Source organism: Euprymna scolopes, chromosome 38, assembly GCF_053919585.1.
Source record: "Euprymna scolopes isolate OS-2025 chromosome 38, ASM5391958v1, whole genome shotgun sequence".
Lineage (NCBI taxonomy): Eukaryota > Metazoa > Mollusca > Cephalopoda > Sepiida > Sepiolidae > Euprymna > Euprymna scolopes.
In genome coordinates this window covers 70463070-70489509 of record NC_136519.1, presented here as the reverse complement: position 1 = coordinate 70489509, position 26440 = coordinate 70463070, and the positions used below count along the sequence as shown (strand labels likewise).

At 33.1% G+C, this 26440-nt stretch overlaps 1 protein-coding gene across 4 annotated transcripts in view; it reads left to right on the top strand.

Moving 5' to 3' along the window:
* LOC145263176 (uncharacterized) overlaps positions 1–26113 on the top strand; it is a 256016-nt gene extending 229903 nt beyond the window's left edge. For 2 of the 4 annotated variants that reach the window (XM_080120213.1, XM_080120211.1), the window contains 4 exons: positions 8741–8812; positions 16383–16428; positions 20828–20936; positions 25845–26113. In XM_080120213.1, the coding sequence (XP_079976339.1) occupies positions 8741–8812; positions 16383–16428; positions 20828–20936; positions 25845–25925 (308 nt within the window). In that variant the 3' untranslated portion in view covers positions 25926–26113. The remainder of the gene's footprint in view (positions 1–8740; positions 8813–16382; positions 16429–20827; positions 20937–25844) is intronic. The other 2 variants (XM_080120215.1, XM_080120214.1) reach the window with 1 other exon arrangement.
* The last annotated feature ends 327 nt before the right edge of the window (positions 26114–26440 follow it).

The following is a 26440-nucleotide window of genomic DNA, read 5'->3' as shown; positions in this document are numbered from 1 at the left end:
TTTTTTTTTGCCGACATTTTCGAAAGTCATCCCCTTTTTTGGATTGACTAGCCCTAATTTAAACCTTCGCCACTTCCATTTTGGCAATGGACGCAACGGCAAGGCCATCACTTTTTTTTCACATTCTTTTCCTCCTTCACGGTACGGGTTCGAGCCTGCCTACCTACTACCACTTTCTTTTTTTTTTTTTTTTTTTTGCTCAACACACACCTCCAAACACCCGGGCAACGCCGGGCACCTAGGAAGAGTTAAAGGAAAAGAATAAAACCAATGATTTAAGAGGAGACTTTTCGTGATTATACAAAGCTCAACAAAATGTTTTGTTCACTTATATAGGAGTCAATAAAGAGAGAAACTGAAGATATAAAAACTGTATATTAATATATATAGAATTATTCATTTATTTAATAAGGGTATACATCAATTAGGGGTGTTCGGTAAGTAGGAACTGTTTATACCATGGTATTTCAAAGCCTAATGCTTCTCATCAGAAGAAAAGATGCTAGGTAACATAATAAGGGTGCAACATTTAGCTATAGTTACATTAGAAGTGAAATAAATTATTGAGGCTGTTTGAAGGAACTATATTGATCTCTGTGATAAAGGAGGATTGTAGTTTGTAGTATATAATGTAGGTAGCATATCTGTCGCTAGATGTCACATCCCTATTATGCTACCTAGCGTCTTCTCTACTCTTCTGATGAGAAGCATTAGGCTTCGAAATACCATGGTATAAAGAGTTCCTACTTACCCCACATCCCTAATTGATGTATGCCTTTATTAAATAAATGAATAAATCTGTATATATATATCAGTATACAGTTTTTTATACCTTCATTTTCTCTTTATTGACTTATATATAATTTTGTTCCTTTTTAATTTTTCACATATATAATTTATATACGAGGATCGTTCCAAAAGTAAAGCCTCCTATTTTTTTTATATTTTTTAACTAAAAAAAGTTGAAAAGCTATGAACACAGGAGTGATCTTTTGTGCTCCAGAATTTATTTTTCTACATAGTCACCACCATTCTCAGTGCACTTTTGCCAGGAATTCAATGTCGCATCTCTGTTTATGATGCACGTTCATGACAGAGGTTGCTTCCTCAGAGTCTAACACTATCAATATCTGCAAATATCTATAATATAAAGCTGAATGTCTGCGTATGTGTCTGGTCATGAATAGGCGCCTATATAATTGACTATTATAGAAAACTGATCACATATAATGATAGAAGATGTATCGAGACACAGGAATGGGTATGTTTGATCTGGCATAATGATGAGTCATTAAAATTGTGAGGTCTGCGTATGCGCCTGGTCCACAAAGTATGCAAATAAAAAATTAAAAAAAAAAAAAAAAAAAAAACGTTTACAAGTGTTTTTGATATAGATGTACATAAGAATACATTGATAAGTATGTTTGAACTTAAATAGGGATGGTATAATAAAATTGCGGAGTCTGCGTTTGCGCCTAGCCTCCATAGAATGGAAATAGGTACAAACTTTAATAAAGACTTTTCATATCTATCTACGTAAGTATACTTTGATAATTATGTTTCAGTTTGAAGAAATATGGTATAATAAAATTATGGGGGTGTTCGTTTGCGCCTGACCTCCATAGAATGGAAATATGTCACAAAGTTTAACAAGGTTTTTTAATATAGATCCACAGAATATTGTGATTTCAGCGTGAACAGGCATGGTATAATAAATTATGGGGTTTATCTATTTTATTTTTACTTTCATCATATTTTGCTTTGGTTTTGATATCCCCAAATTCGAAGCTATCTCTTTACAAGCCTTCCTTTTCATAACCTATCATACTTTCATAAATCAGAGTCCATTTTCTGTAGGTTGTTTTTGAACCCAGTCAACAACATATATATATACACTTTTATGTATCTATTTTCAGTATTTACTTCAACTATGCTCGATACATTGGTAGAGCTAAGTAGTAAGTTTTTAAAATATATATGGCAATTAAGTTACACAGAAACTTTTGTGTTTCATCCTCATGAGGATTCGTCAAGCTATTGCATGGAGTTGATGTTACTAGTTAGCCAGTCAGATTTAGTGTTGCTCACACACCGATTTATTGTAGCCAATATTTATCAAACAATTTCACTTGACCTCTAATTCACTTCTTTGTTCATTTTGGAGGAGATAGAACCCTCTTCCTTGTGTTAGAAAGTGACAATTTTGATCCGGATCTGTTCAGATATTCTCACTTACATTTTACTTTATATTTATTTATTTGTTATTTTATTATTATAATTATTGTTATTTATTTTTTGTTCAAAGATTTGTGTATACATAGGGTTGCTATTTCACTTCTATGGTTTAATAAGTTTTGTGGTACTTTCAAATTTAGGATAGTTTTTACTTTTATTTTTTTAATTTTTCTGGAATCCGTTTATTTCTAAACATCGCAAACATGTTGTATATTGTACTAAACTCTTCATTCTTAACTTAATTTTTCTACATTTTAATTTACATTCATTTTGATATTTTTACTTTCATTTTTATCTTCTCTTTGACAAAATGTATTCTAAAGAAAAAACAGATCTACAAGGTCATGTTTTTTCTTTTCTTTGTTTTTTTTTTATCTAGAATGTCTGCAATTAAAATCCGTAACTTCCAAAATGGGAATAATCTTTTCTAGCTTGAAAATAGGTAATTACTCTGACTCCAAGTCACTGCACATATATATTGTGCATTACAGACATTATCGGAACCCATTTAAACCCTTTAATTTTACCTTATCATCTTTGAATTTCAAAACTGTATTTTTTTCAACCATAATGAATCTGCTATCCATGTTTATACATAATTACATTTCTGAATTTTTGTATAAAGAGGACTTATATTTAAACCTTAGAAACCAGAAGAACTTTAAGAAATTTAATATCTACAATTCTATCTGTTCGTATTGACTCTAAATATCTTTATATCATTATTTATATCTGTTAATTTATACTTAATTTCTACAGCTTATAACTCGTTTTTAGTTACACCTGTACTGAAATTTACTGATAATCATAGTTTATATCGTTACTTAAATCTATATTGAGTAGATATACTTTGTTTTTTATCTCTTGTTGATTTAAAGGTGTAGAGTCTCTGCATTAAATTATATATAAAATCCTAATATCACCTTGAATTGTACATTAACATCTTATTCTATTCAAAAACTAATATTTTAACTATATTTTAATTTCTCTCTCAAATTTAACCTGGTGCTACCAGATCAGGCTGTCCTTTGGTTTCCTGAGACGAAAAGCACCTACATTGACGTTTTTTTGTTTTCTGATCTTTTTTGTAAAACTTAATTTTGTTCTGCAAAACCAAAAACAGAAACAACAGCCCCTCTCCGTCTCCCTCCCCTTTTTTATTTTATTGCCCCCCCCCACTCCCAGACCCTGTCTGTGGAGTATCAGAATACACCGACTGCCCCCCTGCAGAGAGTAAAAGTCCCTCAATGGGACCACCTGTTGGCCGTAGGTGGCAACCTCTAATGCCTTAGAACGAGATCCTGGTCGCTGAGCACCTCGGAACCAAGTGGCCGTGAGTTAGCAACACTCCACTTTGTCCCTTACTTCAGCTAGACAGGCGGTCGGGCAGGTTCAACCGGCTAGTCATGACAGTCCCTAATAATTGTAAACCCCCACAAAAAGAGAAATACAAACACATTACACTTATAAACAGACACACACACACACACACACACACACACACACACACATACTATCATTAGAAGATGACGACAAGGGCCAATCAGATGATGAAAACTGATGCTATTGACAACTAACCCTTTCTATATCTTGCTGTGTGCGAGGAAATGAAAAAAATCGTCATAAGCAGCTATACTCACTGTTTAAGTATATCATCATTGTATCCCTGAGATGCTTGGGCGAATGGGTTTCCCCCCAACCATCTCCCAATTTAGGGCTCCAAGGAGGGTGGGGAGCAAGGATGATGAAATAAAAAACAAAAAATATTCTATGGCTTCCAAAAAAATTAAAAGACCCCATTCAGAAAATGATGAAGATGAAAACACAAACTTTCCGGAGTATATAATCTTGGAATCGTAAGATAACACACAAATAACTAAAATGTCCCCATTCAAAATCGAAAGAATTATCGACAAAAATCTGAACACAAAACAAATTAAAATAATTAAAAAATGGAACTTTACTCGTACAAGTATCTACTAAAAGTAGTGCCAAAGAAATTTTAACATGGACAAAGTTCCATGATATAAACATCAAAGCCTACCCTCACAAAACCGTCAACACCTCAAAGGGAATCATCAGATGTCCAGAATTAAACACCTGCTCTCTAGAAGAAATAAAAACAAACCTAAAAAAACAAAAGTTATAGATACCAAAATAATTACAATAAAAAGAAACAAACAATAAACACCAACACATACATATTAACTTTCAATACTCCCACCCCACCAACTAAACTCAAGATTAGATATATTAATATTAAAGTAGAAACATATATCCCCAGACCACTTCGCTGCCTAAACTGCCAAAAATTTGGCCACTTCAAAGAATACTGCACCAGGAAAACAATATGCCCAAAATGTAGCAGCAATGAACACCAGGAAACAGAATGCCAAGGAAATATAAAATGCCCAAACTGTGGTGAGAACCATCCAGCATACTCATCGCTCTGCCAAAACTGGATCAAAGAAAAAAAAAAAAACTAACTAAAATATACCAAAAACATAAGTTTTACCGAAGCTAGAAAAATGATTGAAACAGCCACCACAACAGAACCAACTAGATCATATGCAGGTGCAACCAAAAATCAATTAAAAACAATAGAAAACACTGAACTAAAGGAAATCTCTACCCTCATAAAATCACTTCAAGAACTAGTTGAGGCATTAAGGGCCACTTTACAGCAACTGCCGTCAACTCAATCTGTACTTGAAAATAACTACCAAACAGTTGAAAATAAAATCCCACCAGATCCCAAAAATCAAACACAATCCTCTAACAAAAAACCAACACAAACTGAAAACATCCCAAAACCAAAAGAACAATTGCCTAGTACCCTCTGCAAAGAAAAAAAAATCAAATCTCACACCAACCAAACAGAAAATAAATGAAAAACCCCAAAAAGACAGATCTCGCTCCACGTCAAAAACCAAAACTACAGATCAGAACAAATTTAAATCCTTGGAAATAATGGAAACAGACGACAGAGCCTCTGAACCCCCCCCCCCCTAATCAAATAGTAGAAAACAACCACTGTTATTCTTAATAAAATAAAAGGAAATCAAAAATATAAAACTAAACTATGGCTAACAAAACAATCCAATGGAATTGCAGAGGTATAAAAGCCAACAAGAACGAATTATTTCTACTAATATCCAATCTCTGCCCTACTATAATATGCCTACAAGAGACTTTTTTAAAACCATCTGAAACTATCAATCTCCGTAACTTCACTGAATATAACGACACAACAAATAATCCAAATAGAGCTTCTGAAGTTACATCCATTCTCAACAAAAACACAGCACAAAGCCAAATAAATCTATAAACTAATTTACAGGCAATTGCCACCACAACCACCCTACTTAGAACAGTCACAATCTGCTCCATCTATCTACCCCCAAATGACCCTATAGATGAAACAGATAGAAAAACTTATCACCCAACTTCCTTGCCCTTTCATATCATTAGGTGACTTTAACAGTCATAATGTTAGTTGGGGAGGTTCAGACACAGACAGAAAAGGAATCATTATAGAATATATTATCAACAACAACAACAACAACAACAACAACAACAACAACCATCTATGCATATATAATAACAAAAAAACAACCTTTATTCACTCTGCTACAAACTCATACTCAGCAATTGGCCTCTCTATAAGTGATCCTAGTATCTTTATGGATTACAACTGGACAGTGCATGAGGACACTTGTGGGAGCGACCACTTCCCAATAATATTAGAACACTTTGGTCCTGAAACAAACTCAAAAATTCCTCGTTGGAACCTTAAAAAAGGTAACTGGAATAAATTCAAATCATTATGCGAACACAAATTCTTACCTGGAAAACATGTGAAAGACCCAATCACCCACTTTACAGATATCATCATCTCAATAGCTGAGGAATACATACCGAAAACAAAGGTATCAGCCAAGTATAATCGGCCCTGGTTTAATGATGATTGCAAAAAGGCTATCAGGCTACGACGTGCTGCATTAAGAACATTCAACAACCGACCAACTACTCAGAATTTAAACAACTTCAAAATATGCAGAGCTAAAGCACGGCAAACAATAAAAGAAACCAAATGTGAATCATGGAAAAACTTTGTGTCCAAAATCAACAATAACACCAAAGACAAAACCATATGGAAAATGATATAGAAAATATCAGGAAAAAACACCAGTTCCCTTCTCAACCACCTCTGTATAAACAATTAAAAAAATAACCGAAAAAAAGGACATAGCCAACATGCTTGCAGACACTATTGCAAATAATTCATCATTCAAAAATTACGATAAAAAATTCCAGACTATTAAGCATGAATCAGAAAAAAACAACCTACACTTTAAAAGTAATAATGAAGAAGTTTATAAACTTTTTACCATTCAAGAACTAAAGGATTCATTTAAAAAAGCCAATAAAACGGCTGAAGGACCAGATGAGATAGCATATGAATTCCTGAACCAACTACCAGATCAACCATTAAAGTACTTACTTTCCATTCTTAATTACATCTGGATCAATGGAAATAAGCCACAATCATTCCCATACCAAAACCAGGGAAGGATGCATCTGATCCCTCTAATTATCGCCCCATAACAAGCTGTGTGTGCAAGACGATGGAGAGAATGATAAACACCAGACTAATGTGGTTTCTTGAAACAAATAAAATATTAACCAACCTTCAATGCGGTTTCCGAAAACAACGGAGCACTACAGACCACTTGATACGACTGGAAACCTTTATCAGAAATGCATTTATACAAAAAAAGCATATGACTCCTATATTCTTTGATCTGGAAAAAGCTTACGATACCACATGGCAGTATGGTATCATGAAAGATCTCAAAGAAGCCGGACTGAAAGGAAGACTACCCATCTTCATCAACAACTTTATCAACAATAGATTATTTAATGTCCGTGTTGGAACATGCCTCTCTGATATTAAGGAACAAGAAACGGGAGTACCACAGGGAAGTATTTTATCTGTAACATTGTTTAATCTAAAGATTAACAATATCGTTAAATGCATAAACCAAGGTGTGGATTGCTCACTATATGTAGATGATTTTTTAATTGCATATAGCTCAAGGCATATCCATATAATTGAGCGTCAACTCCAACTGTGCATCGACAAATTAAAAAAATGGACAACCGAAAACGGATTTAAGTTTTCCACTAATAAGACTAAATGTGTGCACTTTTGTCAGCTTAGAAAACTGCACCCAGATCCTCTCTTAAATATTAAACACTTAAAGAATAAATGCAACAAAACTCTCCAGCTAATGTGAGTCATTGCCCACACAGACTGGGGAGCGGACAGACAGACCCTACTGAAACTATATAGATCACTAATACGCTCAAAACTAGATTATGATAGCTTCATTTATGGCGCCACCAAAAAATCATATATAAAGATACTAGACACTGTTCAACACCAGGGCCTCAGGTTTGTACTGGGAACCTTCCGAACTTCTCCCACCGATAGTCTCTATACAGAAGCCAACGAACCGCCATTATCAATTCGGCGCAACAAATTAGCTTTACAGCTAAACCAAAATAGGTCTCACTATCAGCTAAACCAAATAGGTCTCACTATCACTTTACAGCTAAACCAAATAGGTCTCACTATCACTTTACAGCTAAACCAAATAGGTCTCACTATCAACTAAACTCCAACCTCTGTCCCATTGCCGAAATGTGGCATCCTTGTGCCTGTTTCGGCAATGGGACAGAGGTTGGAGTTTAGTTGATAGTGAGACCTATTTGGTTGGAGACTTTTTTTGAACCCTGTCTAGGAGCGAGAGACTAGTGGCAAATGCACTAGTCCAGATGTGGCGACAATATTTCATGCATGGGTGAATAGGAGATACAGGATACTCTCGGGTGTGAATTGTAGAAATCCCTAGATGCTGTAAAGCCTTCTAATTGAATAGCTTTTACTTTCGGGCTGTTGCACTTTGGAATTCTCTCCTAGGCTCCTGCTTCCCTAACTGTACTCACATACAGATATTCAAGTGTAATGTAAACAGACATCTCGCTGCCCAACTCCTTAAATAGTATTTGTGCAAATCTGGTCCCAAATAGTAGTCCCTCACGACTAAGTAGCACTGTGTCTTGTTTGGGGCAAATTAGCAGTTAAAAAAACATTTAATTTCTCATTCATACATAGTTTTTATTCAGCATTTTTAACAAACTTCAAAGATCATGTTAAAACCCAGGTAATTAATTAACACAGGTAAGTACTCTCTGAGGCATCAATAAATAACTTTAAGGAAATTCTTACTCAGTGATGGCTAATGGAAAGAGAATAGTATACTTGCATGGATTAAATAAAAAGTTCAGTCTGAAATTCTCAGAAGATTCCTGAATTCAATAAGATGTACATGAAGAGGGTCGGTCATTCAAGCTGCTGAAATTTTGAGAGAATAACAACCAAGATGATAATAGCAATCCAATGAAAAGAGACTTATTCATTCATTGATTTTAATTTCAGATAATTCTGTTGACCTCCCAAATTCTATCATGTCAGACCGAGAGAAAAAACCTGATGACGATTTAAAATTTGGTATGTATTAAAAACCTGCTAATCTTATTATTAGTAGTAGTATTTAAAAAAGTAATTTTTATTATATACTTCTAGATTTTCCTACCTGGTATTGCTTGGTATGCAATGAAATCAATTTTTATTTGTTTGTCATTTTTTTTTTAAACTTCTACAGTAAAAGAAATAAAAGTTTAGTTGTAAATGAGACAATTTTTACTTACTCCAATTAAAATGAGTTCTTCTCCTTGCTGGTTTTGATTTGTCGATGATTATTTCAAAATGGTTACTATCACCAGGTGTCTACTCATGACTACATAATTAAAAAAAAAAAATCAACAATAGCGAAGTAAGTTCGTATAGTGCCAATAACATGATACACGAATAACAAACAAAAATTGTTTAGTCAGAATCAGTGTTTGATATGCCAGCTTAAATGCTATTTCAGTCTAATTTTCAAATCTAACAAGATTACTTTAGATGTTAGACAAGCAGTTGACACATTTCTTAATCAGTTTCGGGCCTAACCAATAAAACAACTTTTAGGCAAAAATTCGATTTTATTCATTAACATAATCTCTTTTGGAGATGATACACTGATTAACCAAATGATACAAAAAAAAAAAAAATCAATAATTTCATGGTCTCACAATGAATGAAAACGTTTTCAAACTATAATTTCACCATCTCGTTTGCTTATAATATTTTATTATATAAAAAAGAATAAGTAAATAATAAAATAACAGCTTTTTATTTTGAATACTTGTGACCCCTCGACGTACATACACCTGACTAACCCGAAAACAGCAAAATCACACCCCTTCACTGTTGAGTTCTCTAGATACTGAAAAGCCTTCTACTCTAATAGCTTTTTTCCTTTGAATTGCAAGACCATGAAATCCCCTCCACATTTCTTGCTTCTCTGACTGTACTAACATGCAGAAGTTTAAATATAATGCAAACAAACATCTTGCAGCTTAACTCCACACAGTCCCCTCTAGATATGATCTCATATATATATATATATATATATATAACAAATAAATGACAAAAGTTTATATTCAAAATTTCAAGATGTTGACCATCTTACCATTTATTATTTCTTGAAGTAAGCTGACACGAATATCAAAGATGGTGTAATAAAAGGAGAAAAAAATAAAACCGCAACTTCTTTCCTAATTTTCGGATTTTGTAATCATGCTCAAATGCCTTTCAAGTCTTTGAAAAAATTGATAAATACTTTTTCTCCTGAGGAGTTAAGGGCGAAATAAATTCATTGATTAACGTAATAATCAAACGAATAATTTTGCGCTATGAAACAGGTGTTGTTAAAAATCATGCATGTCAACTTAAAGGAATAAACATCTTGAAATTTGGAATATAGACTTTTCGTCATTTATTTGTATATGCTCTGTTGTTACATTGAGCTTCATAAATTAAAGGATTGGTGAAATATAATTGAAGAAACATATTTCCATACGTATATATATATATATATATATATATATATATTTTACATGGAGGCCACCACTTATCAAGGCCCGGAAGCCACTCGGGGATCAGGGTTATTGCGTGAAATATAATTTATTGTATAAAAAAGAACAAGTAAAAAATAAAAGTACAGCATTTTGTTTGGATAAAAAATCAATTGTTTATTCTTTACTTATCTTTCTTTTTATTTTAAAAATAAATATTCCCACATTGAGCACAAACTATGTTTATGTGGTGCATGACATCTCGTATTTGAGGAACAGGGTTGTTTTTTCCAGAAATACCTGGATTTCTGGTGGCACAAATCTCATTACTTAAAACTCCAAACCTTCAGAGAAACAAGTTCATCACTGATGACTGACCTTGTAACTTGCGACTACCATATGTATTTTATATTTAATATTTATAATTTGTAGTGAACTTGATACAAAGGGAACAACCCACAACAATGCAGATCACGCAGATATCATGGAATAATATGAATAATGCAAACGCTTTTCAACAGCATGATTATTTTTAATGCGTTTAAATACAATCTTCATAATGCAATATTGATTAACCATTAAATTTTTACTTTATTTTATAAAAAAAGAAACTGTATTTACTTGACATTACCTGCATGGAGATATATTGTTTATCTGAAGGTTTTTTTAGGAAAAATAATTTCATACTACATCTTAACATAAGAACAGAAGACTAGCAAAGTGACAACATGCCACATAAAAAAAACAAAGAGAAAAAATATTATCTGTGGGTCGAAAATTAGAATTTATATAAATACATTCATTTAAAATCTGCAGATTTTTTATAAACACGTCAACCTTTATTCCATTCTTTTTAATCATTTGAGAATGTTCATGATTATTTAACAGGAAACATATCCATCTCATTAACCCTTATCCTTGAGTTACTTTCAGCCTAGTTATTCAGAAAAATTTCTCACCTCTGTCCTCTCTCTCTGTATGTGTGTGTATATGTATATATTTGTGTGTGTATATGTATATATTTGTGTGTGTATATGTATATATTTGTGTGTGTATATGTATATATTTGTGTGTGTATGTGTGTGTATGTGTTTACATTTCCAGAACAGAAATTTATTCACATCCTTTCATTGTATCTACTCTTATTCCAATGTAATTAATTTTTAAATATATTTTCTTTTTATGTGCTAAATAACAGTATCATTTCGAATTAGATCTAATATTTGCTAATGACTTCTCCTCTGAGGAGATTAAAATCCATGGGTTAAGGAAAAAAAATCTGCACTGTATTCTTTATTCAAACAATAAATTTCTGTTCTTAAAATTGATGTTTTCCTGAATGAAATTAAAAAAAACAACAAAAAAAACTATAAATTCCATTTGTTCTATCAAGTATATTGAGCTATTCTCTTTTTGGCTGGGATTGTCTTATATAATATTACCTCCAAAAAAATATTCTGTAAATCACATGATCAATTAATCTGTGTTCCTATTCACTTCACCGAGATTTTATATATATATATCTACTAATTATGAAGGGAAGACTTATTTTTTATTTGTCATTAAAAGTAAAAAGTAATGTAAAATGTAAAAAAATATACACAATTCCCCTCATTTATTTCTTTTTAAACATTATATTTGTCAAATTTACCTTGAAAGAAAAAACATTTTCAATATGAGGTCAAGTAGTTATAAAAAACTGTCAGCACAGTGATTTTTTTTTTTAAAAATATTATTTAAATGAATCCATTCAAAGTCTTTATCTGAAAAAGATAGAATCTGAAAATGATTAAATGATTATTTCGTTTTTTATTTTTATTTTAAATATTAAAAATTTCAATAAAATGATTATTGAAATATTCGAATCTTTTACAAATACATTCCTTATTTAATTTTGTTTTTGTTTCATGCAACAAAAAAATCTATAAAAAACAAATGAATTCCATTTCTTTATGTCCTAACATATTTTATTTATTTTATGAATACAGTAGAACCCTGGGATACAGCATTTGAAAATTAGTAACAAAATACAGTTCAGTATATAATATATAGCACATGTATATAATCAAATAACATTATAAGGCAGGTAAAATACCATAACCAGGAGCCGGGAAAACATTGTATTCCACATAGTAACCTGGAGAAAAAAATATATCCTAGGGCCACCATATCCTGGAGTTCTGCTGTATAGCTGATAACTGTCCCAATGACATTGGATGGAATTGAAAGAAATTTTCAATGGTGTCTTTAGATCCCTTGAAAATTTTAACCCCTATTGAAACTTATTTGAATGTTCTGTTAATTTATTGAGCCAAAGTTAGCTTCGTTGCAGGGTTCAAATCCTTCAACCAGCGACAATCATCATTTTCTGCACTAATGATTTTGAAAACATGAACATTAGTGTCTGTAGGTATAAAAAATAATTACATTAAGTGTTTATATATATATATATATATATATTATATATATATATATATATATATATATATTATATATATATATATATATATATATATATATATATATATATATATATATATATATATATATATATATATATATATATATATAAACGCAGACATTAGACTTTTTAATCTATCAACACTGGGCAAAAGTTAGAATGAGTTTTTTATGCCAAGTTGACGTTCGAATATGGTTAAATTTGTGCTCATTTTTTGCTTTAAATACTAACTCCCTATTGCTTTGACTCTCGAGTGTGTATCCATTAATATCTTATATGCTTTTATATAGAGTGATGTGGTTCTTGGTTGATTAACTGTGTTAGATATATACCCGAGAGTCAGAACAATGAAAAGAATATGCTGTTGTCATAGCCCTGGTGATTAGTAGTGTATGCACACACACGCACAAACAAAAACACACACACACACAAATGACTGATTACAGTCTAATCATCTAATCTAAACATTTAATGGAGTTGAAACCGTGTGGAATAATATGTCTGTTAGTGATGCCATGTTGTATTTTTTAATAACCGTTTGTTTATATAGAGAAGAATCGAATTCTGGAATATCAGAATGTTCAGAGCTCAGTCAATTAGAATGGGCAGAATATGGCTAGGGAGCTGTTACTATTTATGAATCAGAAAAGGGAAAACTTATGTTATGTCTATGTTTATGATCGGTGTTGAAAGTGTAAATTTCCTCCCAGTATTGACTAGTGGTGGTAGGAGGACTAAATATCTAGAGGGAAATATAGGAACTCATTCCTCTAAAAATTAAGCACTCTGGTGAAGCACTTCTGTATTGGTGGTGTAGCTATCCAAAGAGATGTTGATGATTTGCCTTAGTTTCAGTTGTTGGAAGTGTTCTAGCATTTTTACTTCGCTTCTATATAGTGTCCATCTTTCGCACGCAAATATAGGGGTGGAGAGAACTACTGCCTGGAAAACCATGATGTTGGTGCCCATCGTCAGTGCATGGTTGTTAAATATGCAACAGTTGAATGAGTCAGCCCTAATTTTATTTTCCATGTCTTTTCTGCATATGGGTGTTGATGTTAAAATGTTCCCTAGGACAAGAACTGATCAACTTGCTCCAGCGGTTGGCCATTGACAGTGGTGTTAATGTTTGGAGGCAGCAGTAGAGATGGTGGTTGAACTGTCATATCAAAGAACCTACTGTTGATTTTATATCTAGCCTTTCAGTTTGTGTGGTAATAAAATTTCTCAAATGCACTTGTGTTGGTAGGCTGTGTAAGATGTTAACTTTGGTCAAAATTCTCTGTTCTTCCTTTCAGCAAATTATTTTGATCATCAATTATCGATACTTATTGAAAACATTCTGATACAAAACCTATCTAAAAACACAGCCAGATACATAAAGTACATTTGTGTTAAATTTCATAAAAATCAGTCCAGCCGTTTTCGAGTCCATAGGGAATGAACTCACACAAAGTTCCTTTATGTAATAGTAGGGCTCCTTTAGTCTTTGATAGACTATGGATACCCATGAAGAAATGCCTGCGCATGAAAGTTTTGTGGCAGAAGGTGCACAATCTCCAACCACACCTGTCCTGAGTCGACATTATTAAATACCAGTTGCAAGTGAAGTGTATGTACAGGACGACTGGAAACAAATGCCGAGATAAGCGGAGAGCACATACAGCACCTAGAATTCCAAAATACACCCATCTGATAAGAACCAGGCTCAATGTTGCTTCACTTTGGTGATCTGATGTCAACGCGATTATGACATATATAGAGATATATATGATAATAATTTTTTGTGGCGTACAAAATTAATAAATTGTAATTATGAAGGGAAAATATGTTTTCATATTTATGATTAAAAGTATAGAAAAAGATGGGAAGCCAGCTGACTAGTTTTGCCCTCACTCCTCTAAAGCGGGATTGAGGGATTTTTTATTTATAAAAGTGAGAGAAATCCACAAGAGAAAATATGCATTTAAAATAAAGTGTGCTAAAGGGGAGAAATAAAAAAAACAGTTTAAGATTCATTGAACAAAACGTCAGTGACCAAACAACAAAAAAAACGAACAATCAAAAACGCCACCAAAGCTAATCGTTCTACATTTACAAATCCCGTTAGTAACTTATGCCTCTTTGGCCCCTCTCTAACGTATCTTCCCATTGCCTTTCTCTTATCCCTTCTAACACAGATTATTTGGGAATGATGAAAGGAGTGAGACACATCTGACCACCACATACTCCTGTCATGTTCTGACATTCACACGGACGTTTCAGTCGACGATGTGAATACAATGCAATGGTAATTCAATCACCACCTGCCGCACACGCATTCGCTGCATTTCTGTCAATCAGAAAATGGCAACTTATAAAAGTGACCACCTGTCTATCCAACTTGGTGCTCGTTCAGTTTTTGGTGTTGCGATTAAGCAAATCATTTTTGTGATAAGAATCGGCCATTCCTCATCTGTTCGTTATCCTGCATGCAAATGATCCATTGGTAAATTGATTACTAATTACTGTCCGAAGCCAAAACTATTACTAAAACTTACTTTTAATGGAAATTTGGTCTGTTTGAAGCTAAAACTTTTAACCTTACTTTCACTATTACTTAAAGTATTAAACTATTACTTTTAATGGAGATTTTGTATCTGCTTGTCTGAAACTATGTCATTACTTTCAATGGAGATTTAATATCTGTTTGTCAGAAACCAAACTATAATTTCTACTAATAATGGAAATTTTTTTTATCTGTCTGAAGCGGAAACTATATCATTACTTGTAATGAAGATTTAGTATTTGTCTCTCTTAAACTGAAAATATACTATTACTTCTAATGGAGATTTGGTACCTGTATGTCAGAAACCAAATTATACTATGTCTCACTTTGGATTTTTTGTCTGTGACTTCATATCTGAAACGTAACCCTAATTTTTTGACGTTAAATGGAAGTTTCCACTCTCTACTTCGTCGTGCTACTAGATGAGGCTGTCTGAAGACACTGGCTTCCTGACATAAAATGCACCAAACACTGATGTTATCATTTTGTTTCCTTTTTGTTTTCAAAACTCAATCAAGTTCTGCAAACTCCCCAAAAAATCAGGAAACTTTCATTCGGCACCTCCGGTATTTTATGTAAACTGTCCAGAAAATTCTGACGATAACATGCCCCTTATTTTTCATAAATACCTAAATCATTTTTCTCTATCTGGTTAACTCTATATAAAAATTAGAGGTAGATGGGTAAAAATATAGTTCAAACAAAAATTTCTACCTAAGATCAAGCAGAAAAGTGGAAAATTCCATTAGAAATTGAGTTTAGAATTAGAGCTACAACTCATGGATGTCTGAAGTGACACTAAGTAGATAATCTTAAATATCCTTACGTGACTCCATAAAAAAGAAAGGCGCAAATGATTATTAGGCTTGTTAATTACAAAAAAAAAAAAATAGATCTCTAAAGTCAGTTTTTTTAACCATCTAAATATTTAATTGAATGATTATTTTATAGTTAAAATAGGTATGATGTGGTAAAAACCTATTTGTTGTTTAATAATGTGTTTAGATTTTCATATGAGTTTAGGTGAGAAATACATTAATGTTTCTTTTTTTTTTTTCAACTGAGTTTGTCACCCAGACTAACATTTAAATTTTTTTCTTTTTTTCACAGAAGATATTGATGATGATTATGCTGATGATGATTTTCACAGTGAAGGGTGAGTTTTTTTTGGTGGGAACTTTAATCGACTATTAAATATTTATTAATCCCTCATTTTGATTTGAATGAATGAGGATGCCCCACTTGAAAGTAGCCCTCTCTCTAATCTTTCTCTTAACGACCAACTCACACCACAAGACAAAATGCAATTCATTTTCCAACAAGATAGCGCTACATACCACATGTCTCATAGATCACTGACACGAGTTCATGAAATGTTTACGGAAGAGAGAACAATAGGCAAAGGTTTATGGCCATCATGTTCCCCAGACTTGTCATGTGATTTTTATCTTTGGGGGACTTTAAAACAAAAAGTTTATGCAAATAATCCTCACAATCTATATACCACTAAAGGAGACCATTATCAACGCTATCAGGAGAATCACCAGAGATCTACAGGCAGTATATGCAAATGTTAAATGTGCCCAGAAATGCATAGATGTCAACAGGGAGCACGTCCAGCATCGTTTATAACGCTACAGGTAATTTAAATAATGCTACAAGTAATTTAAACAATAAAAAAAATGTTCCTCCTTTCTACTACATTTTCTGAGCTACTTTTAAGTGGCCCACCCTGTACAATACTTAGTGCACTGCATCTTTAGAGGATATTTACGTGGTTTTCGACACTAACATCAAAATGAGACAACAAAATACTGAGTTACAATATATACAACAATACATTTATTTACGAACACTAGAAAATAACATGTAATCATGTGTGTGTGTGATCAGACATAGTTCTGGATTAATATGTATGTGTGTGACATGTGTGAACAGGTATAGTTCTGATAAGTTTGTTAATGTTGTTAGAGAAGTTAATTGAATTCTTTATGACAGATCATTAATGTTTATGACGAAATTAAGTCATCTTACCTCGAATATGTACACATGCTTACAGGCAGAAATTTGTTCTTCTATTGCTTGTATTTTGGAGCGAATGCAAGTTGTGTCCGGTCGTGTCAAGATGAAAAAGAAAGAAAGAAACGGAAGTGGAGAAAGAGAGAGGTAAAATAGGAAATTAATAGTGCCCACTGTCTGCAGTAGATGAGGTCAATAAGGGCAATAACTTTTCTTTTGTTTCCCCTTTTACAATTTGTGTTTGTGTGTTCACTTCATGCACAAACCTGTTATAATAGTCATAATAGTTCCTATAATACTCCCTCCCAGATAGCCGGAAGCTACAGAGAAAAGTAGATGAAAGTGGTATGCAGATGTAGGTGTGATATAGCATGTGTATATGCAAAAAAGTTTAAGTAGTGTAAAAATCTGCGTACTTGCATGGAAATATTACATGATGGCCACTGCGAGTCATGCGTTTAGTGGGTTAGATAGAAGGAGCACGAAGGATCATTACAAGGTGTGCGAGAAGTATGGTGTAATGACGTTCCATACAAAATTTCAGCTAGATTGGCTCAGTAGTTTGAAAAAAGGTGGAATAGACAAAGAGAAATGTATTGCATCACTTTCGTATGTGTGAACTGTCCTGAATTGTTTCGTTGAAAGAATGGCATGCAAACAATTCCAATAAAATGGACTACAACAGAACCAACATCGTTGCTTCTTATAGGCATGAAATGTTAAATTTGTGAAATAATAAATAAATGTAACTTTAAATATTATGTATATATGCCTTCCACCCCTTTGCTGATTGAGCAAGTGAAACTGCCAGTCATCATTAGTGATAATGTAAAGCTCTCCACAATAATGACTGGAGCACTTTTTGAATGCTAATACTGTTCAAGTCCTTGATTGTGCTGGTGACAAAATGGATAAAAGTGTAGATTATCAAACAAATAACTGTGTTTCAGCGAGAAACATCTGCACATCTAGCCATACTGAATATAGTTTAGAAAGTTTACAAAGTGTTAAAGCTATCACGATTATTAAAATGTAAGAGAATTTCTATGCATACTGATATCATTAGAACATCTAAATCTATTTGACAAGTAAAACACATTGTTTGTGAGAGTTTATTTTTTTGTGTATTAATGAGTCAACGCTTATCAAAGCTCAAAAGCCACTTGAGGAGAAAGCATAACAAGTTTGTTGGATGGATAAGATAACACTGCAATTATTGGTACTGATGTTAAAAACTGGGCAATTTTGATTATTTAAAAGAATGACTCAAGAATTTGTTAACATTGGACTTGAAAATGAACATTTCTGGGAATCAGTTAAGTAGTACTGTATTCCATAAACTTAGCTTGTGGAAGTTCCGTTTAGTTTTAGGTCTGCAGAGAAAGAAATGAAAATTATTTATAGTGGTTGTAATAAGGTGAGATTTTCTTGTGATAATCCTACAAAATTCATGAACTCAGTTGCAAAAGAATTCTGCATGTCAGAAGGAAAAATCTGAAATATTTTTCCACAAAGACATCAGATACAAGTCTTATGTGATGAGGAAAGATCATTTTATACAAGAAATAAAAGGGAAAATTGCTTAATCAGAATTAATAAGCTCACAGAATGCAGAAATGGCTGGCAGATATTTTCATAGTCTCTAACATTTAGCATTTTCGCTCTTCAGATCACAATCTTCTGAACTACTAGGTATGGAGTAGCGAGAAAGGTTAATCAGCATCCTCCTAACACCGAATAATCCCTAAAATTGCCCATAGTAATGTCTTCTATGAACAAAGACCACCCAATCCTTGCATGAATATGATTTGCATAAAAACTGTCATCGAAACTGAAAGAGACTTTAATTGAATAAAATTTAAAAATGTTTTGCAATAAAATAAAAACTGTTTATAAAAGTCATTTTTGTGTATAAATCTGTCCTTAAATACGTTGTGCACTTTGTACATATAAAAATGTTTAATATTCCACTTTTATTAGGTTTTGGTTCTGATCAATCCCAGGTGGTTCATCCTCCCAGGCTTTACCTTCTCCTGAGAAGGGGTTTATCTATCATCTGATGATTTCCAATTAGAGAATGGCAATGGGGATGCTCAGACAATTTTTGTAGAGCCAGAGTACACTACCTTTGATATGCTAGCCTTTCTATTTGAGGTAATGCTGACCTGTAATTTAAGCTTCAAAACTAACTTGAGATAAAACTAATGGAAGGCAGAGGACATTTATTCAACCTAATCTTTGTTCCAAATAATTGACCAGTGTTTGGAGAAAACAGAGATAAATCAAAATTGCTAATTACCTATACCACTTTATAAAACATCTGAACACCTTACATGCTTTCCAATGGACTCTTTTTTATTTCAACCTCTTCCTTTGAGCCATATGACGTCATAATATTCATTCTGGTAGATTCCCACATCCTAAGCAATTTTCAACTCGGGATCATCAAGTTAACCTCGACTAACCTCTCCATATTTTCCATTTCCTGTTATTCTCAACTATCTAAATTATGTACTAGTGGACATACTTATACAATGTCTAATACTTAAAAGGTGTTCTGCTTAGGATTGAGCATTTCATCTCAATTTTTTGGTCAGTTCAGAACAAAAAACCTTGGACTGGGGTTTGTTAGAAAAAAGTTGGAAATCACGGCCATAGTGGGTAGATGCTAATTACCTGTAAGGCATCAATAATAGTGTCAACCCAGTAGACGTCATGTGTGAAAATATCAACCGTGATGTCCCTTGCACAAGTACTGTGAAATTGGTACCATCCAGATGGGCCTGTTCTAATACTAGTTTCTAGTTAAAGCTAAGCCAATAAAGATTTCTGTAAAAGTCAAGAAATTTTTGCAAGGTGACAAGGAGGAGGAGAATGACTAACAAAAGGCTTGAGTAGACACCACCGCCCCAAATGCCACAAAAGAATCACAAAATTCACAATCTTTTCTGCAATCCAACCATATTAGCTACAAATAAACTTCAGTATATTCATGTACATTCTCACTGCCGATTAAAATTTCATCGTACGACATAATCACGTTGACACACCGGTTCCAACTGGATCACCAAAGTTAAGCAACGTTGGACCTAGTCAGTACTAACTAAAATGGGTGACCATTTGAGACTTCCAGGTGCTGTATGTGCTCTCCGCTTATCTCGGCATTGTTTCCAGTCATCCTGGTCTTCTCCTTGCCGCTGGACTCAAGCAGTGCTGATTCAGGAGAAGTGTGGTTAGGGATTGTGCCACACTTGTCTCATAATTACACACACGGCTTCCCCTACAGGGGGTATCCTTTGTCTTTCGAGACTGAACGGGAGTATTGATCGATCGAAAATTTCATCAAGTTGATCTTGGCTAACTTCAATGATTTTTCATTTCTTATTATTGTTAACTAAATTATTTACTAGTGAATCTACTCGTTTAATACCTAAAAAAAAAAAAATGAAAACAAAAAAGCCCATGTTTGATATGTTGGACTGAATGTTTAGACAAAAATGTTAAATCTTTTCTTTTTTTCCTATTTTGTATTTTAGGAAGACTCCACGAACGACCAGTTATTCAGAGGTTGCGAAAAGCAGTTTTGAAGAACATGAAGATTTGTCATCGCAGGATGCTGATGACCTTAAAAGTGAAGACAGTGAGGTGAGTGTCAGTACACCAATGTACAAATAATGTGACTTGCATAAGTTTCTAAATTGATTTCTGATGAACTTGCATATGTCTGCAATTTTACAAAAAAAGCAATAGATGCTGAAAGGTAGTGTCAGCAGGTTTGGTAACAGTTAAAACGATCTACATTTTAATGTTACTAGACCAAACACAACCTGTTTGGTGAATATTTGACATATACAATATTGAAAGAATACTCGTCCCAGAACAGGTAAAATTAATTTTCTGAAAAGAGCAAATTGAATCTCTTATGTCATGTTATAAAATCAAAATATGATGATTCTAAACTTTATGTCTAGAATCCTTATTTTAATTTTGAGCAAAATCCAGTATATGATTTTGATTCTAGAAAACATTTCAATTTTAAGGCTTAAGGTTAAAGGGTCTTAAGAAATTGATATTCAGGGAATCTTTCTTAATTGGTATTGGATGATTGTGGATCAAATTTAATGTAAATCTGAAATATTTTAATTTAAAATCGGTGATTATACTCATATTATGTGTCCTAAAAATCCTTTAAAATATTCCAAAGAAATTAAAATTTTGAAAATATTTATTAATTGATGTCTGTTTACATTTCACAAAAGTTAAAAACATTTAAATTTTCACCTCCTTTTTATATTTTTAGCATAAAACTAAATTTAACTAAATATAGTCTACATTGGGGCTCTGTTTCCAATTAATAACGATTGGTTAATTAGTTTAGGAATGAATCTGGTACACACAAATATATAAACCTAACTTTATATTGGTAGAGAGTTGAAAATTCTAAAATGTTGTTATAGACATTTAATAATTTCAAATTATCGAGCGAATCCAACTTCTACACCATGATTATAGATCGTGCTTCCGAAATTTTTGGTCTGCATAAAGTCATTCATTTAAGCTATAATTATTTGTAAAAAATAAATATGTATGAAACAAAATAACTAATAATAGCTAATTAATAAAATATTCTTTTTTAAAATCAATATGTAAATATTAGGAAGTTTCATTGAATGTCCTGCTGAGCAAGTTGAAGGCATTTCCATAAATAGTTACCATCAAGAGGCTCTCGTAAAGTCAGATCAATTAACAATGATCTCCAATGTAGCGTAATATTAACAGACCAAGGTTCTTGGGGAAGTCGCGCATGAGAGCAGTAAGGCCTAGTGGTTGTATGAAGGGCGTTCCAAAAGAAATGACTCCTATTTTTTTTTTTATTTCATCCAAATAGATCAAAGGGGATTACAAATTGTATTGTTATAATGACTAAACTTAAGCATTCAAGAGCTGAAAGTTTCATCTCTCTGTTGCAGATATTGGTGGTATGAGATTCTGAGAAAGTAACCCCTGTCATAGACATGCAGCAGAGATGTTGTTGAATTCTTGGCAAAAGTGCATTGAGAATGGTACTGACTATGTAGAAAAATAAATTATAGATCATCGCTTGTTTTAATGATACCATTCCTGTCTTTGCAGTTCTTCAACTTTTTGAGTTGAAAAAAATAGGAGACTTTACTTTTAGAATTACGCTTGCATAACAAAGCACACTCGATGCTCATACACAGCCATCGTTCATCGCTGGCGAAAGTGTATAAAGAATGTTGGTGACTATGTAGAAAAATAAGCTCTGGAGCACAAAAGGTCTCATGTTAATGGTACTACTCTCGTTTTTGTAGCACTTAACTTTTTGAGTGAAAAAAAATAGGAGGCTTTACTTTTGGAACGGTCTTCGTATTCAAAATTGGGCAAAGTTTGACTCAGCATGCACAAAGATGTGACGGATGTACGTGTCGAAGCTATGTTATTTTTCTCATTTGTGGTTCCGAATCTAACACGTCGTTGTTGTCACATGCAGAGACGACCAGAAGACGATGGATCATGATATTGACTCCACCTGAATTTTTATCAAATTCATCGCAGCTGGGTCACTCTGACACTACCACATTATTACCGCCCTAACTATGGTGGAAAAAGCGTTGGACTTTAGAGGAGAGAGGCTGCTGCTGCTGCTTTCAAACATACACGTATATATCTATGAAACTTGTGATATCATTTTCAAGTAAATGCATACTGTGTAGTTTTCATATTTTTTTTGATAATAACTCGTGTAAAGGATGAGCAGTATACTTTCTGTGATGTCATTCAGTATGCACAGTGACAAACAAGCATAGAAGAATGTCTGCTGGAGAGAACTTAAATGCCTACTAGACACTACCCTCAAGTGCTTAAGGTTTCTCTGTACAAGGTGTTTGTCAGGAGAACCTGGCATAAGGATACTTTTCCCTACAAGTAAACCCTGACCAAATATTCAAAATCACATTTTGTATTCACAACCCAAATAAGATAACCTCGGTATGACTAACCTACACTGCCTTTTACGAGGAACGGTGCACCTTCTCCTAGTGATGATACCTCAAGTAACATGAAGCTGGATACTCCACCAGACTAGATGGGCTCTTGTCCTGTAATTCAGAAGGACCAAGAAACTAAAAAGATATACAGGGTGAGTCACAGGAAACGGATGTTTTTTTAAACAAATAACAAACTAAACGACATCTTAAGCAAGTTTAAAGACTACTTTCCTCACAACCTATCCGTTACTCAAAGAGAGCAAGGAACATTCTAAAAACATCTGTTTCCCGTGACTCACCCTGTACTATAACATTTTAAATTGGTCAATTGGGGAAAATAATGTCTTCTACTGCTTAATTAGCTCAGTATTTGAGATGTAAAGGAGAACTTTAATAGGATATTTGAATAACTATGTATCTCATAAAGAGATGAAATGTTAGCTCCAGGTAGGGGCCTCTTGATTGAAGTAAAATGAAACGCCCAAGTGAAAATCCACCAAAACCTTTTGAGGCGAGGATTGATAATTTGCATTACTAATCTTATCTTTTGTATAATTGTCATCTTTTAGTTGTCTGGATTATAGAAAGGGAAGTAATGTTTATCCGTTATGTTTCTGTATTGCACTGTCTTCTATAAATAACCTCTATGTACATACTAAACCATGCCTTAATCCAACTATATTAACTTCTCATATATATATATATATATATATATATATATATATTATCCACATAGTTATCTCCACACAGATGATTCCCAAAAACGATGAGACATGTTTAATCTTTTGGGAATTATCTGTGATAACTGTTCGGTTGGTTGTAAGATTCAAACCTCAAACAGAAGTCATCTTTTAACTAGGGTGTAAACCTGTTTTGTCCATGCGGCCAACTAACAGCTATGTGGAAAGGGGAGAATTAAGGCCTATTTATGTCTTTACAAGCAAACATATACAGTAAACTGCAGCACACAGATTGATAGATCATTGTGTTTTTCTCTCTTGTGTATTAATGTCTGAAATCTTTTTCTAATTTTATATATATTTTTATTTTTTCATTTATACAAACATTGTCTACCTATATGCATACATGTTTCAGCTGTGCTTTTAGTGGCCTGATGATGCTGAATTTTAAACAAAATCAAAATTGAAACATATCTGCACATGATGTGTAGCCATTATCTATAATATATAAATATCATCTGTCTGTTTAAATGTATGTATGTATGTATGTATGTATGTATGTATGTATGTATGTATGTATGTATGTATGTATGTATGTCTGCCTAAAACTTTCAACAGAGGCGAGGGATTTTCATGAGATGTATCATTTTGAAGCTCAGCCCTTCGGATGACAAATATAAAAAAATCGGCTAAAAACATTAGTTCCTTCATCCTCAACTGGGAACTTTTCTACAAGGAGGGGTCGCTTTTTTCGCCGATATTTTTGAAAGTCATCCCCTCTTTTCAATTGACTAGCCTTAATTTAAACCTACGTCACTTCCAATTTGGCAATGGGTGCAACAGCAAAGATGTCGCTTTTTTTTTTTTTTCACATTGCTTTTCTCCTTTGTGGTACGGGTTCGAGCCTGCCTCCCTATTACCACTTATTTTTAAATTTTATTTTATTTCCTTTTTTGCTCAACACACACTTCCAAACACCTGGGCGAGTATATATATATATATATATATATATATATATATATACTAGCAAAAGTACCCGTCGTTGACTGGGTTCAAAAACAGCCTACAGAAAATGGAGTCTGATTTATGAAAGTATGATAGGTTATGAAAAGGAAGGGCTGTAAAGAGATAGCTTGAATTTGGGGTATCAAAACCAAAGCAATATAAGATGAAAGTAAAAATAAAATAGATAAACCCCATAATTTATTATACCATACCTGTTCACACTGAAACACTTATCATAATATTCTGTGGATCTATATTAAAAAACCTTGTTAAACTTTGTGACATATTTCCATTCTATGGAGGTCAGGCGCGAACGAACACCCCATAATTTTATTATACCATATTTCTTCCAACTGAAACATAATTATCAAAGTATACTTACGTAGATAGATATGAAAAGTCTTTATTAAAGTTTGTGCCTATTTCCATTCTGTGGAGGCCAGGTATGAATGCAGACCCCACAATTTTATTATACCATCCCGATTTAAGTTAAAACATACTTATCAAAGTATTATGTACATCTATATCAAAAACACTTGTCAACGTTTTTTTTTTTAATTTTTAAATTTTTTATTTCCATACTTTGTGGACCAGGCGCGAACGCAGATATACAGAAATACAAACATATCCATTCCTGTGTCTCGATACATCTTCTATCATTATATGTAATCAGTTTTTTAAACTAGTCAACCATATAGGAGCCTATTCGTGACCACACACACACACACGCACACAGACATTCAGCTTTATATATATATATATATATATATATATATATATGATCGTTTTTCTTTAACACAGATCACCTTAAAAATTTCTGATACAAAAATAATATTTGTCAACTTATTTTTATTTTCCAGCTTGCATATCTGACGACCGACAAGACAGTATCACAATCCGATGTTGGCTTTGATTACATAGAAGATATCCTCTCCTCGTAGTACTGACATCACCGTTATAGCTTGCAGTTGTTCATTAGCAGGAGAGAAAATCAAGAATTTCCCACCTTGTGACCATTGCAAAGGGTCATCTTTTATATTCAAAACCTCTTCATATTTTTTTTTTTTTTCATTTGAATACAACGTTCACCGATTACAGCGATTTTCAAATAAAGCCATAGTTTGTTGTTCATCAGTTTTTTGTATTTTTGAGGTATTTTTATTCACGGCTATTCTTTCAGGCGCTACATAGGTGAAGGATCGCCATGCACCTGGCTCTATACTGTGACTTTATTCTTGTCTGATGGTGATGATCGCCTATGTGCTGTCAAACTGAAAAGAATCTCTAAGAAACAATGTTATGTTTTTATGGTTCACTTGTTTATTAAAGTTTTTCAAGACAGAGGAAATGAAAGCATTGAATGGTAATGAATGTATCACATTGAATGTTGGAACCAATAATTCTAAATATAATAATATAATTAATACCTGAATTATTTCAACATTTGTTTATGGGA